Source organism: Salvelinus alpinus, chromosome 18, assembly GCF_045679555.1.
Source record: "Salvelinus alpinus chromosome 18, SLU_Salpinus.1, whole genome shotgun sequence".
Lineage (NCBI taxonomy): Eukaryota > Metazoa > Chordata > Actinopteri > Salmoniformes > Salmonidae > Salvelinus > Salvelinus alpinus.
This window is the reverse complement of record NC_092103.1, coordinates 26,903,012-26,917,831: the sequence shown is the minus strand read 5'-3', so window position 1 is coordinate 26,917,831 and position 14,820 is coordinate 26,903,012. Positions and strand designations below refer to the sequence as shown.

At 40.7% G+C, this 14,820-nt stretch overlaps 1 protein-coding gene across 7 annotated transcripts in view; it reads left to right on the top strand.

Annotated features, from left to right (window-relative positions):
• Positions 1-10,537, top strand: part of tnca (tenascin Ca) — a 42,742-nt gene extending 32,205 nt beyond the window's left edge. For 3 of the 7 annotated variants that reach the window (XM_071350804.1, XM_071350803.1, XM_071350802.1), the window contains 16 exons: positions 573-845; positions 1,138-1,410; positions 1,643-1,915; positions 2,413-2,718; positions 4,125-4,397; positions 5,527-5,649; positions 6,029-6,172; positions 6,534-6,653; positions 6,835-6,978; positions 7,191-7,321; positions 7,440-7,572; positions 7,846-7,997; positions 8,292-8,388; positions 8,564-8,725; positions 8,926-9,089; positions 9,413-10,537. In XM_071350804.1, coding sequence (XP_071206905.1) covers positions 573-845; positions 1,138-1,410; positions 1,643-1,915; positions 2,413-2,718; positions 4,125-4,397; positions 5,527-5,649; positions 6,029-6,172; positions 6,534-6,653; positions 6,835-6,978; positions 7,191-7,321; positions 7,440-7,572; positions 7,846-7,997; positions 8,292-8,388; positions 8,564-8,725; positions 8,926-9,089; positions 9,413-9,523 — 2,879 coding nt within the window. In that variant the 3' untranslated portion in view covers positions 9,524-10,537. The remainder of the gene's footprint in view (positions 1-572; positions 846-1,137; positions 1,411-1,642; positions 1,916-2,412; positions 2,719-4,124; positions 4,398-5,526; positions 5,650-6,028; positions 6,173-6,533; positions 6,654-6,834; positions 6,979-7,190; positions 7,322-7,439; positions 7,573-7,845; positions 7,998-8,291; positions 8,389-8,563; positions 8,726-8,925; positions 9,090-9,412) is intronic. The other 4 variants (XM_071350809.1, XM_071350808.1, XM_071350805.1 and 1 more) reach the window with 2 other exon arrangements.
• The last annotated feature ends 4,283 nt before the right edge of the window (positions 10,538-14,820 follow it).

Sequence of the window (14,820 nt, the reverse complement as noted above, 5' to 3'; positions counted from 1 at the left end):
CTGTTGACTTTCTTTCTCTCTCCGGCACTTTGGCTATCTGTCACTTTCCCTGTTTGTGTCTATGTCAGTGTCTTACTCTGTCTTGTCTGAACAAACACTGAACAAAACATGCACATCTATTTTTAGAATAAGAGCTAGTCCTGACCTGGCTTAAATTGGAATAATGATGATATCACTTACACTTTATATGGCACAAATGCTATTATTATTCATGTGACACATTATGATCAGTACTGATGTGTTACACTGCAATATATTTGTATCTTTCTTTAGTCTTCACCACATCCCCAAAAGCTTGCCGTTGTATTGTCAGAATTAAAATGTGCATGTCATTTATTTTTCATTATATTCAAAGACTATCGAGAATGGCAGGTTTGAGGTGAGTGCCATGTGAAATTGCACTTATTATTCTCATATATCTTTGATAAACAAAATAATCTACAATCTATTATCATCCCCTTAGACAGATAATTGAATATGTAGCAGCCAAACGAGTGATTTTATAGGCAATAAGCATATTGCTTTTAACATTTTAGCTTATTTCAAAATCCAATAACTGTTTCTTCCTTTAGTGAGCGAGCCAATGGTTGGCAATCTGTATGTATCTAATTTAACGTCAGAGAGTTTCTCCATCTCCTGGAATGGCACTGAGGGAGAGTTTGACGGTTATGTCCTGGAGATTATTGATTCAGATTGGCTGAAGGAGCCAAAGGAATATAACATATCCCAGAATGCAATGTCTCATGACATCACAGGGCTAAGGCCCAGCACTGACTATATAGCCTACCTCACTGGGATTGTCAAGGGATCACGAACCCATGCTGTCAGTATTATTGCATCAACAGGTATTTCTATTTTGTTTGTTTTATTTATTTCTAAAGCCAGAACGAGCACATTATCACTTTGCTCCATATTGAAGTTTGCAATGCTTTTCTGATAATTCTTCTTGAGCACACATAAATACTATATAAAATACCAATTTTTTGTGACTACACATTGACTTCATTATAATCTGGGTCACTTGAAGTTTTTGACACTGGATTAAATGGAAAACAGTTTATTGAGGGGAAAAAAGGATAGTAACAGTGTGCCACCCTTAAAAAAATGAATGAATGCTGACTTTTCTCTCCTTTGTAGCTGCAGAGCCTGACTTGTCCAGGCTAGTTGTTTCTAACGTTACCTCAGACAGACTTTCACTGTCATGGAGGAGGGGGGAGAAGGCTTTTGATAACTTTATAGTAGAAGTCAGAGAGTCTGCTTTGCCCTCGCAGGCCATGGGCCGCACCCTGCCTGGAGCGGCTCGCGCCACAGTTATGACTGGCCTCAAAGGGAGTACAACCTACGACATCAAACTGTACGCTAGCTCCGCTGGACAGAATACACAGCCCCTATTCGCCGTAGTCACCACAGGTATTGCATCGCATGTATTTTTTTCTCCATATGTTACATTATAACATATTATAATTCCGAATTCAAAAGCTATTACTCTTAACTAGCTCATGAGTAGTCAAACCCCGACATGAAAATAATCATAACTTTATAGTTCCAACCATAGTCCTAGACTGTCAAACAGATAACGTCAAATTTTTATATCACACTCCTCATCTCCCCTAATTCAAAATCACTGTTCTCTTTTGTCCAGAGGCAGTCCCACAGTTGGGCCCAATAGCTGTGTCCGAATCTAGCCCCGATAACTTCACCCTGTCCTGGGGCACAGTGGCTGGTCACTTTGATGGCTTTGTCATCCGGGTCGGCGACCCTGAACAGCTGTTTGATACACTGGAGTTCACGCCGTCTGGCGAGGTCCGTAACATTACAGTCACTGGCCTAGTGGATGCCACTGACTATGACATTGAACTGTACGGTATTTCTCATGGGCGCCGCACCCCTTCCGTTTTAGCCCATGCCGTCACAGGTACTATGTAATTTACTCAAATCTTACCACTTATTTTGAAACACTGACAGGGCGGAAATGTGTGTCCCAGTAGCCAAAGAATTACACATGACCTCTCCAGGGACCCACCCAGGTTTAAGCGGGACAAATTTGCAGGTTTTGAATAGTGTTCAAGTGAACATTACAAAGAGGTGTGATGGATACAATATTCTTGGATGAGAATCTTCACTTTAGTGTTTCAACACCCTCTTGTATCTACATGACATGTCCACCGTTTTTAATTAGGAGTTTGTCACCCATTTATAAACATGATATCAATCTATTTAAGCTATGTGCATGACTAGATTCTCCTAATTGAATTGGGGCTCTACAAGTCATAGGGCCAACTGCGCCGACGACTACAAGTACTTTTGCAATCATTGCACACATCAACTACCATATGTATTCTCACCACGTCTTACCCCTCCTCTACCCGACCCTAATCCCCCCTCACCCCAAAAAACTCCCACTCCCTCCAGCATCATTACCCAAAGTGGAAAACTTGACCATTTCGGAGATCACCCCATTCGGCTTCCGCGTGTCCTGGAGGGCACATCATCCTCAACAACATGAAGGGGCTCCCTCTACTGGTGGCTTTGGCCACTTTCACATAGTGGTGTCAGACTCAGGCTGGCTATTGGAACCTCAGGAGTTCACTGTCCCTGGCAACCAGAGCTTCTTGGACATTTGGGGCCTGATCACTGGCATAGGCTATGAGGTCAGGCTGACTGGGGTATCCAGTACTGGGCTGGTCTCCCGCCCACTGACCACAGTGGCTGTGACAGGTACCACCCACAGAGGCGTCATGGCTGTTGAAAATGAGGGGGCATGAGCCCCCTACCAATTTGATCAATTTGTAGGATAAAAGGTATACAAGATATAGATAATTTTTCTCACAATTCATTGAAATACATTGAATTCGGTCATCAGTGCCCCCTCAAAAAATAAGGTGCATGATGCCTCTGGCCACACTACACAGTCTGTAGGCTGAAATTCTAAGATGCACACAAGTCAGTTGGAGTTAGGATTCGGCCCTGTACAAAGAGGCTTCTCCATCACAGTGAGGTGTCACTTGGGACAGCTTGAGGGATTGGTCACTATTCAGTCGAAGTAAAAACACAGGTTTACTTTACTTACTCAAGGGGTGATGGATTCCCAACTTGTACTTTTACTGTATCACAAAAAACTGGTAGGCCTTTCCACTGTAATCTTCTAAGAAAGGATTAAATATTAATGCCATCAATGCTTTACTTTGGTGGGGAAGCCTCAACACACAACCCTACTACCTCCTCCAACATCTCACTTACTTTTCCAGAGCAATCTGATTACTCTTAATATTTTCTTCATCCTCTTCATGTTTGAAGCATCATGGAGGTCTTGCCTGTGTTTTCAGTTTGAAGCTTAATTGTTACAGCAAAGAAGAGTGTGGTGCTCTGCTTTTTCCTCTCTCGAAAATATGAAAATATGTTTTCATATTTTAAACTGTGTTTTCCCCTCAGATTTCTCATAATGTGACACTGTGAACGTTACGGTGTAAAGGATGCCATTTTCAATGGACACATTACTGTCACTAAGAATTGTTTGAGGTAGGCTAAGCAAGCAATATCTAAGTTTCACCTGTAAATATTAGACTGATAAGGCATTTAAAAAACTGTCTTTATTTCCAGTTGAAAATATCTGAGGATGGTTATGGACCATTGATTGGATAGTAGGCCTAGACTATAAGTAGGAAAACACAGACAAATCAACATGGCATTTTCAGCATGAAATGTCAGTTGACCTAACCACTCGTTTTTTTATTTACCTTTGAATGCACTGAATGCAGGGCTGGCATTGAGAATGCATGCGGTGTGGATGGATTGTTTTGGCCAAATCCTTGGCTTGATGCAACAATCACAGAGAATAGTAATTGTGGATGTTGACTTGCTAATTGACGTCAATAAATGTCTCCACAACCATGAACGTGTCTATTTCTCAATAAAATAACAAAGGAATGCAAAGCACCTTGACGATTTGAAAGCATGTCAGAGTGGTGGTAGCAAGTTCATGAGAATTTAACCAAAAACTAGGAGTCCTACTCTCTCACCTTTTCCATCTAGTCGCCGACAGTCGCCGTCGTCAAATTTGTTTTCTAGTAATTGGGTGAATGTTTCTCGACAAATACGTCGAATTGAATTCTCTTTCCAACCAGAGGCTGAGCCAGAAGTGGAGCACATGTTTGTCTCGGACATCACTTCAGACAGTTTCCGCCTGGCCTGGACCGCAGATGAAGACATGTTTGATAGATTTGTGATCAAAATTAAGGACTCCACAAAGTTTGCTCATCCACAAGAAGTCAACGTCCTTGGTGACGAGCGAACCAAGGTTTTAACGGGACTCACCGGCGGCACCGAGTACGAAATCGAGCTGTACGGTGTCACTTTGGAACAGCGCTCCCAACCAATTACCGGTGTTGCTCGAACAGGTATTTAAATAAAGGGCCTATTTTCTGACAATCTGAACTATCAGTAAATGCCGAAGCACAATGTGGTCTGCATCTCACATCTCTCGTCTGGTTTCTCTGGAAACAGGTGTCTTGATTACAAGATGCAATACTGATCTTTGTTTTGACTTGGTTTTGTAATAATACCTTTTGTTTTTACTGGTTTTCTTTTCCAAGGGGTATGCCTTCAGGGAAATATTTAAATTGCCACTGATCATTATTTTATGTACTAATAGTCCTAGGCCTGGGAGCATCAAGGGACCATTCAAGTGGCTCCTGATGTGGTGCAGCAGTCTAAGGCACTGCATCTCAATGCTTGAAGTGTCACTACAGACACTCTGGTTCTAATCCAGGCTGTATCACAACCAGCTGGGATTGGGAGTCCCATAGGGTAGGCGCACAATTGGTGTAGCGTTGGCTGGTGTAGGCTGTCATTGTAAATAAGAATTTGTTCTTAACTGACTTGCCTAGTTAAATAAAGGTTACATTTAAAAAATTGGTTTTGCATGTCTCTTTTTCCCCATATGATATCCTTTTCAGGAATATGGAGACACATATTTTTGCATTAGATTGTGCTGCTTCTTATGCTTGGCTTTAAATGCAGCTCAAAGTCCATGTGTTCTGATGCCCATTATAGACCAATTTTCATAGCCTATACATTTTACTGGCCACTAAACTGGTTAGAGTTAAAGACGCAACTTTAAAAAAAAATTGTAGCATTTTTGACAAAAGTTTAATGGTTTGGTTCATGCATTAAAATGTGCTCCCTAAAGAGCAGACTTTTTAGCCGTTTGGGAAGTGTGATACTGATGCACCCCTGTTGATCTGTAGATTGCAGTGGGTTTCAATCTTACTCTGGCTGTGGTGATTGTGGTGGGCCTTTGTTGGTTTTCAGCAAATATGTTTTCTCACTGGAATTTTGTGTGTCTTTGTGTGCTTTTCTGATTTGTCATTGTGTATATTGACACACCATAGGGCAATAGGCCTATTCCGTTGAATAAACTGACCTCAGTAGAATCGATTCCTGATCAAAAATCTAACTCAAACAGATCAATCTAACTTTTCTCATTTTTTGCTTGCCTTTTTAACACTTACCCCATCGCTGTGCCAGGCCTGGGCGCTCCAAGAGGCATCCACTTCTCTGAAGTGACTGAGTCCTCGGCCATAGTCCACTGGATCATGCCTCGAGCCAGAGTGGATAGCTACCGCATCATCTATGTGCCTCTCCAAGGAGGTGAGTGAATAGCCTCATATCTTATAGTGGCAGTAAAGTCTACCCATTATAATAAGGATATTGGACTGCGTTTATATAGTTCTTTAGGCCTCAAAAAGGCTTCATGTAGCATGGGGGGAGGAATTTCTTCTCCATTTTCTTTCAAATTGGACAAAGCACTCTCTCTAGTGGAATATAGAGTAATCACAAGGTTTCTTCACACAATAATTTACACTAGTGTAGAACTGTGAATATCTGCAGCTGCTACCAAGGAAGGAAAGGAAACCAGTTCCTTAAAGTGGATTTAACAGTGCGATTTAAGAGCACCATTAAACATATATTTATTTCAGAATAGAAGAACTTAAAGTAGCATAAATGCAATATTTTCTCTCATCAACAGGCAGCCCAATGACAGTGCTAGCAGATGGGACCGAGACCCAGGCCTTGTTGCCTAACATGTTTCCAGGAGTGACCTATCAGGTCACCATCTTTGCTGGGAAGGGCTTGGAGGAGAGTGACCCGGGGGCAGAGAACATCACCACAGGTGTCTGACTACTCTTTAGCATACATTTACACATTTGACCTTTTACTAAATACATGCAATTATATAATGCGTTTACATTCAAGTCACAGTGCTATGAGGAGGATAGACAGAAGTCTCTGTGTCATGCATAGACATTATGAGCATTTCATAAATCATTAGCTTCATACATTCATACTCAACAGCACATATGGTACTCCTTTACTCTGTCCACCCCAGTCAATTATTCCTGGAAAAAGTATGACATCATTGCATTGGGTTGTTTGCAGGTCATAATACTGTCAGTACAGGTGTTTGTTTGCTGAAGCTGTTGTGGCTACAGGCCTATGTGTGTAACAAAGCTGTGTATTTTCCTCCTTCTTAGCTCTGGACAGGCCTCAAGCTCTTTCTGCTGTCAACGTCACTGACACGACCGCCCTGCTGCTATGGCAACCAGCTCAGGCCACCGTCGATGGCTACGTCATCACCTACAGCGCAGACTCAGGTTTGTGTGTGTTTCACAAGAGGCCCAAGGCACAGATTGCCAGGAGCTGACGTGTATTTGTGTACATTATGTATTTTTATCAATGGTATCCCCCATCACTAGCCAAATAGACACAGCACAATAGGACTGTTGGTGGTGGTAACCGGGTGGTGATATTGTCTCTTTCCTCTGCTGTCTGCAGTGACCCCTGTGATGCAGCACGTTTCTGGGAACACGGTGGAGTTTGAGATGGGCTCCCTAGTCCCTGCCACCCACTACACAGTTGGGGTGTACGCCATGAGGGAGGCACAGAAGAGTGGCACCATCACCACTGAATTCACAACGGGTAGCTCTCAAATTAGATGCTTTATATAGGAGCATTGGGTCTGATTTTCAAACAACAATCAAACTGTGTAATATTTTATTGTTCATAAATTCAATGAAGTGCAATATTGTATTGTCCATGAATTCAATATTAAGACATCTGTGATATCATTATTTAACACGTTTAACATAGTGTTGTATGTGATCCTTCCACTTTCCTGTTTGTGTCTGTAGATGTGGATTCTCCTCATGACCTGGCGGCCAGTAACGTCCAGACAGACAGTGCCACTCTCACCTGGAAGCCTCCGCGTGCCGCCATCACCGGATACATCCTCACCTTCACCTCACCCGACGGCACAGTCCGGGTACGGGTTTATGAGTCCGCACACTGGCCCCCACTATCTATCATCAATGGCTATTTTACAGCTACATTTTCCAAAGTGCTTTACATTATGAATAAAGATTGATTTGATTTGAATACAGGAAGTTGTCCTGAGCCCTACAGCCACATCGTACAGCATGAGTGAGCTGAGTGGCTCTTCAGAGTACAGCGTCAGGCTACAGGCCATCGCTGGAGCCCAGCGGAGCCGCCACGTCACCAATGTCTTCACCACCAGTAAGTAGACTGCTACACACACCACCTCCTTCCCCTCACAGCTTTACAATGAGCAGATCTCAAGTGATGCTCTATTTCCTATGTAGTGCACTGTTTTTGATGTGTGTGTGTGTGTGTGTGTGTGTGTGTGTGTGTGTGTGTGTGTGTGTGTGTGTGTGTGTGTGTGTGTGTGTGTGTGTGTGTGTGTGTGTGTGTGTGTGTGTGTGTGTGTGTGTGTGTGTGTGTGTGTGTGTGTGTGTGTGTGTGTGTGTGTGTGTGTGTGTGTGTGTGTAGTTGGAGGGTTATACAGATACCCTAAGGACTGCTCGCAGGCTCTGCTGAATGGAGACACGATCTCTGGCACTTACAACATCTACCTGGGAGGGGAAGAGAGCCAGCCCATCCAGGTCTACTGTGACATGATCACGGACGGAGGAGGATGGATGGTGAAGAACACACACACACACACACACACACACACTCACACACACACACACACACACACACACACACACACACACACACACACACACACACACACACACACACACACACACACACACACACACACACACACACACACACACACACACACACACACACACACACACACACACACACACACAAAGTCTAAACTCCAGGTTTGATTGGATTGACCTTTACATGTTTGTGATAACACTAAAGCCAAACCAAAGACATCAGGGCTTGTAAATGACAGGTTCTGTCAACTCTCTTTACAGGTGTTCCTGAGGCGCCAGAATGGAAATCTGGAGTTCTTCAGGAACTGGAAGAATTACACCGGTGGCTTTGGGGACATGAATGATGAATTCTGGTTTGGTGAGTCCACATCTCTCCACCCTTCCTTTATTTGTATTTTATTTTCTCCCTTTATTCAGTATTTGTGGCCAATGCGGAAGTCAAACCACAATCCTGGGGTTGCATCACCATGCTCCAACCAATTGAGCCATAGGAAACAGGAATGGCACTGTGATGTCATTTCCTGTCATTTCAGGTCTGGCCAACCTCCACAAGATGACGGCATCAGGCCAGTACGAGCTGCGTGTGGACCTGAGGGACAACGGGAAGTCGGCCTACGCTCAGTATGACAAGTTCACCATCGCAGAGCCACGTAGCCGCTACAAGTTGTACTTAGGAAAATACAGCGGCACAGCAGGTAAGGACAATTATGATAATAGCTGTGTTTATTAGTGCTCCTGCATAGAAAATCTAGTCAGATCTAACTTTATTAAAATTCCATTGAAATATACCAATACACTTTACAGTAAAAAAAGTCACAATAAAAGACACAATATAACTGTGATTGAACTATCCATATTTCTTCACACCAGTCAATGTGTTTCTCTTGTTTCCTAGGTGACTCTTTGATCTATCACCATGGTCGGCCCTTCTCCACGTACGACAATGACAACGACATTGCAGTAACCAACTGTGCACTGTCCTATAAGGGTGCCTTCTGGTACAAGAACTGCCATCGTGTCAACCTCATGGGAAAATATGGTGACAATAGTCACAGCAAGGTACAGAAAGTGTGGCCTACAATGTATTGACTTCCTTTCTGCTATCACAAAGTGTGTGTGTGTGTGTGTGTGTGTGTGTGTGTGTGTGTGTGTGTGTGTGTGTGTGTGTGTGTGTGTGTGTGTGTGTGTGTGTGTGTGTGTGTGTGTGTGTGTGTGTGTGTGTGTGTGTGTGTGTGTGTGTGTGTGTGTGTGTGTGTGTGTGTGTTATATTCTGGTCAGAGTATGAAACAAGATTATTACATGTATTATTTATTACACATACTTTTGAAATACTGCGGTGTGTAAAATGTAAACATGTAAAAAAAAAAGTCTACTTTTTTCAGGGTATCAACTGGTTCCATTGGAAGGGACACGAGTATTCAATCCAGTTCGTCGAGATGAAGATTAGACCCGTCAACTTCAGAAACGTTGAAAGCCGACGGAAAAGATCATAGACTTAATACCTGTACATGGTTTTATTGTGAAGATATTTGGTGGAGGGTTTGGAATGGTCAGTATAGGCACTTTTGTGTGTTTGATTTGTTTTATTGTTTGTGTTCATTGGAAAATGTTCAAGCCAAATATGGCTCCTTATATTATGTCCAAAGATATTTGAATATGCCAATTAAGAATAAGGCAGTTTGATTATGAAATGTGAAACAATGAAAGGAGATTTCAGTTACTCTTATTTTTATGGTGAGGGTAAAAAGAGTAAGTTTCACTCTCGCTCTTATGTTCTATTCTCCCACACTGTTACATTCAGTTGATTAAAAAAACTGTATGAGCACCGTTAAGCTTTTCAACTAGGCACATGGAAATAATAACGTGGCTTGATGCCACATCCCTCAGTCTCCCCAGACATTGAGGGACTGGGAAATAAAGCTATCGAAGTTAAAGGAAAATTCCACTCAAAAACTATATTTTCGTCCACTGTTGATACAGTCCTACAATGTTTTGCATGTCAACAGATACGTTTTCAAGATACTGGACTTTCAAGAAGCAAAGTGTCACTTGCCACATCAGCATAATGATGTAAAATGCATCATGATGATGATGTGACAAGTGACACTTTGCTTCTGTAAAAGTCCAATGTCTTGAAACCTTGACTGCTGACCTGCAAAACCTTTTGGGACTGTATCAAAGGTGGACGAATGAAAAAAAGACAAAAAAATAGTTTCCTTGTACAGACCTGAGGGCAGGACTGACAAAACTGGGTATCATTTGTTTCATATTGAGTGATTGATATTTCAAATGTCATTTTATATTATTTCAACCTATTGGAATTCATTAATAGTATGTCCACAAATACAACAAAGCAGGAAAACTATTCTTGAGAAGATTATGGTAGTGAAAATAACCACTGACATCATTGAATACCGGTTTAAATTATGCTTGACATTTTTTTCAACTGAATGAAAAACAGATGTCTATATGAAACCCTCAATACAATAAAATATACTTTGTTAAAAGGTGTCAGCATTTTTCTTGCTGCCAATGTCAAACATACCTGTTTCTTTACTTAAAAGTTTCCCTTCAACAGCAGATGGCAGTGTTGAGTGTTCAAGTGTTCATGCCTTAATCATGAGAAAAGTACTCATCAGTATGCATCACACAGATTGAGAGCATATTAACCTCACTAGGGTACGTGGGACGTCCCACCTGGCCAACATCCAGTGAAATAGCAGAGCGCCAAATTCAAAAACAGAACTACTCATAAAATGGGCCTAAAATAGCAAAAGTATTCAAAAAACAATAATACACATCAACTTACTAGACTACTTCTGTAAAAGTGGCTCTTTAATGTTGTCTTTTTGTAATCTAGGGTAAACAAAAGAAAAGTAAGCTCGTATCAAAAGGATTAAATATGCTGTGGTGTCATGTACCTACAGAGTGATAATATAAAATATTGATATTTTGGTAAGGGGGACATGTTATTTTCTCCTTCTTAGTCTGAAAGCAGCGAAGAATGTGGAGCAGCAGATATATAGCTAGGGGAGCCAGCCTGGTCTGGGATCATGTGGTTCTACAGGTCAAGTCAGAGGAATTACTCATGTATCCCTATCTCCTCATGTTAAAGGCCCATGTCTTAATTTGAAAAACCACATAACGGCAGCCCCGGTCACTTTCATGTCGACCCATACAGAATAGAAAAAACACATCTGACGCAGGTATCAATTAATGACAGTAATGTAGGCGAAGAAAAACATGGTGTGAAATAGTTGCAAAGACTGTAAGGCTGTGTTTACTGAAAAGTCCCTGGTTGATATTGTGAGCATTCATCATATACCATGTACATGTAACACACAAACTAACATCCAGCACATAGGCAAGCATTCCCTTTCGGTAATGCGATGATTGGATGATAATATTACTACACAGTAATACAGAACAATAATATTTCATAACTAGGCCTGGATGAAATCAGCTTTTTGATCAAGTTTATTTGTCTGCCTTTTTAATCCATTAAATCTACTGTATTGCAGTGTTTTGATTGATGATTTCAAATCCTACTTGAGGGGTTTAAGGAAATTCTTATTTAATCTGTCTGTATTCATAACATATGAACTTGGGTTGCTGGAGATTTCCACTGGGACATCGTATAGAGACTTTACATGATTGCATGTACTGAATACATTATTGCCAATTTAATTTATAGGGCAATGCATAGTTACCTCTCACCCCATCGGCAAATACACATTAGAATAGAACAGAAATATTATTACGCAACATAATGAACAGACATGAACAGTTAGACACATATATCATACATTGTCACACACATAATTAAATAGAACATCTCTATGGTCACAGTTAAATAGGGTCAACAAGTTCAGTAGACAAAATACCGGCATGTTAGTTGACAAATTAATGGATATTTAATGGATAATGTACTGTATGTCAATAATTCTACAGTTGGATATGAGCCTTCATCACATCCTATTTTAGGTCCAGATTCTGGGTACTGGTGGATGCCATTCATGCCTCGGAAGGTCAGTTCTTTGCCAAGGACATTTCAATTCTCTCACACTAGACAAGCTCCAACGGCTTCCTTTGTATCTGTTGTGGAATCTGACTGAGAGCAGCTGGGTTCATGTCGACAAGTATTGAGTATATAATTATAATAATTTGAAGAGGTGACTCTGGAATGCTGGCTGTCTAGGAGGAGTTGCAAAGAAAAAGCCATATCTCAGACTGGCCAATAAAAATAAAAAGATTAAGATGGGCAAAAGAACACAGACACTGGACAGATGAACTCTGCCTAGAAGGCCAGCATCCCGGAGTCGCCTCTTCACTGTTGATGTTGAGACTGGTGCTTTACGGGTACTATTTAATGAAGCTCCCAGTTGAAGACTTGTGAGGCATCTGTTTCTCAAACTAGACACTCTAATGTACTTGTCCTTTTGCTCAGTTGTGCACCGTGTCCTCCCACTCCTCTTTCTATTCTGGTTAGGGCCAGTTTGCGCTGTTCTGTGAAGGTAGTAGTACACAGCGTTGTACGAGATCTTCAGTTTCTTGGCAATTCCTCGCATGGAATGGCCTTCATGAACAAGAATAGTCTGATGAGTTTCAGAAGAAAGTTCTTTGTTTCTGGCCATTTTGAGCCTGTAATCGAACCCACAAATGCTGATGCTCCAGATACTCAACTTTTACTCAGTTTTATTGCTTCTTTAAGCAGAAGAACAATTTTCAGCTGTGCTAACATAATTGCAAAAGGGTCAATGATCAATTAGGCTTTGCATGTACTGGAGTGATGGTTGCTTATAATGGGCCTCTGTACACCTATGTTGATATTCCTTAAATAGTCATTTACAACATTAACAATGTCTACACTGTATTTCTGATCAATTTGATGTTATTTTAATGGACAAAAAATGTGCTTTTCTTTCAAAAACAAGGACATTTCTAAGTGACCCCTAACTTTTTAACAGTAGTGCATATTAATATATATGTATATATATTTTATTTAATTTTTTATTTCACCTTTATTTAACCAGGTAGGCTAGTTGAGAACAAGTTCTCATTTACAACTGCGACTTGGCCAAGACAAAGCAAAGCAGTGCAACACATACAACAACACAGAGTTACACATGGAATAAACAAACATACAGTCAATAATAAAATAGAAAAGGTCTATATACAGTGTGTGCAAATTAGGTAGGATAAGGGAGGTAAGGCAATAAATAGGCCGTAGTGGCGAAATAATTACAATATAGAAAGTAAACACTGGAGTTATAGATGTGCAGAAGATGAATGTACAAGTAGGATACTGGTGTACAAAGGAGCAAAATAAATAACACTATGGTGATGAGGGAGTTGGATGGGCTATTTACAGATGGGCTATGTACAGGTGCAGTGATCTGTGAGCTGCTCTGACAGCTGGTGCTTAAAGTTAGTGAGGGAGATATGAGTCTCCAGCTTCAGTGATTTTTGCAGTTCGTTCCAGTCATTGGCAGCAGAGAACTGGAAGGAAAGGCGGCCAATAGAGGAATAGGCTTTGGGGATGTATATCTCCTAGATATAGGACAGACACTTCCAAAACGTATTCCTTATGATGTATATATTTTACTGTCTTTTTTGCCATTTATGAATGTGTTATTCAATGTGTTTCTATGGGCTATAGTAAATGTTAAAGGCCAAATGCAATATTTTATCAAATCATTTCTAAATATATTATATATATATATATATATACCTAAAGGGGTCTTAAAATTCTAAACCAAATAGCTAAATAATCCATGGTAGGACCATCTTCAAACAATTCCATATGTTAGCTTAGTAGCACCTTACATGTGGAGTGATCTCCAATGCACTTTAAAATGGGAGGAATTGGAGCCTCTAGGGCATTTCAGATGGTTGTTAGGGGACCTTTTTACTGTACAATGTGTCTGTTTTTTATCATTGTGTTTTGCTTTTCGTGTATTGTTGTGTATAATAAAGTGTATTTTAATGTGTATATGAATGTGTAGTTTGATGTGTTTATTTTATGTTGATGTGTATTGTGGTGCTATACAGGGCTCATCTGGAAAAGAGACCTTGGTCTCAGCATTGACTCCCTGTCAAAATAAAGGTAAAATAAAATGGTGAAAGGTAGTGCACTATATGGGGAATAAGGTGTCATTTCAGATGTGTCCAATATTCCCCCAAACAAAGTGTATGTGTGTGGCAACCTCCATAAGGTTATAGTCGGGTCACTCTCAGAGGCCCCATAGAGGTAGACTCACTCTGAAAGTCACTTTGCTCACTCCCCAAGATGTTATATAACATAATATATACTTTGGGTGTGATCCAAAATTCTAAATGTTTCATGGAACTGTCATGGCATTGCTGTGCATTGTTCCAGTCAATGTTTGCTCAGCTTTATGTCATTATTAAATAGCTGCCAAAATGTTGCACAATTTGTCCGATAGACAAGCTGTTCCTAAGGATGTAATATAATTCATGACATAACCAACCTAAGAGTGGTGCTTTTTCAGAAAGCCCAGTTTCCGCATCTGGTATTTTGTTCTGTTTTCCCATGTCATATGAGTCATATAATAACGAATGTATTAGCATGTGTAAATATAATCCTAAATGTAATTATGAAAAAAATGCAATTTCTGTACTGCATAAAAACAAATTAGTGATGACATTCTCATTGGTGGTGAACTACTCTGTATGCAAATTCATCAATGCTATGTATTACCAGATACATAATCCCTTTATTAGTCCTATTTCACTTTCGTTATTTAGGCCTACCCTATTGAATCAAATG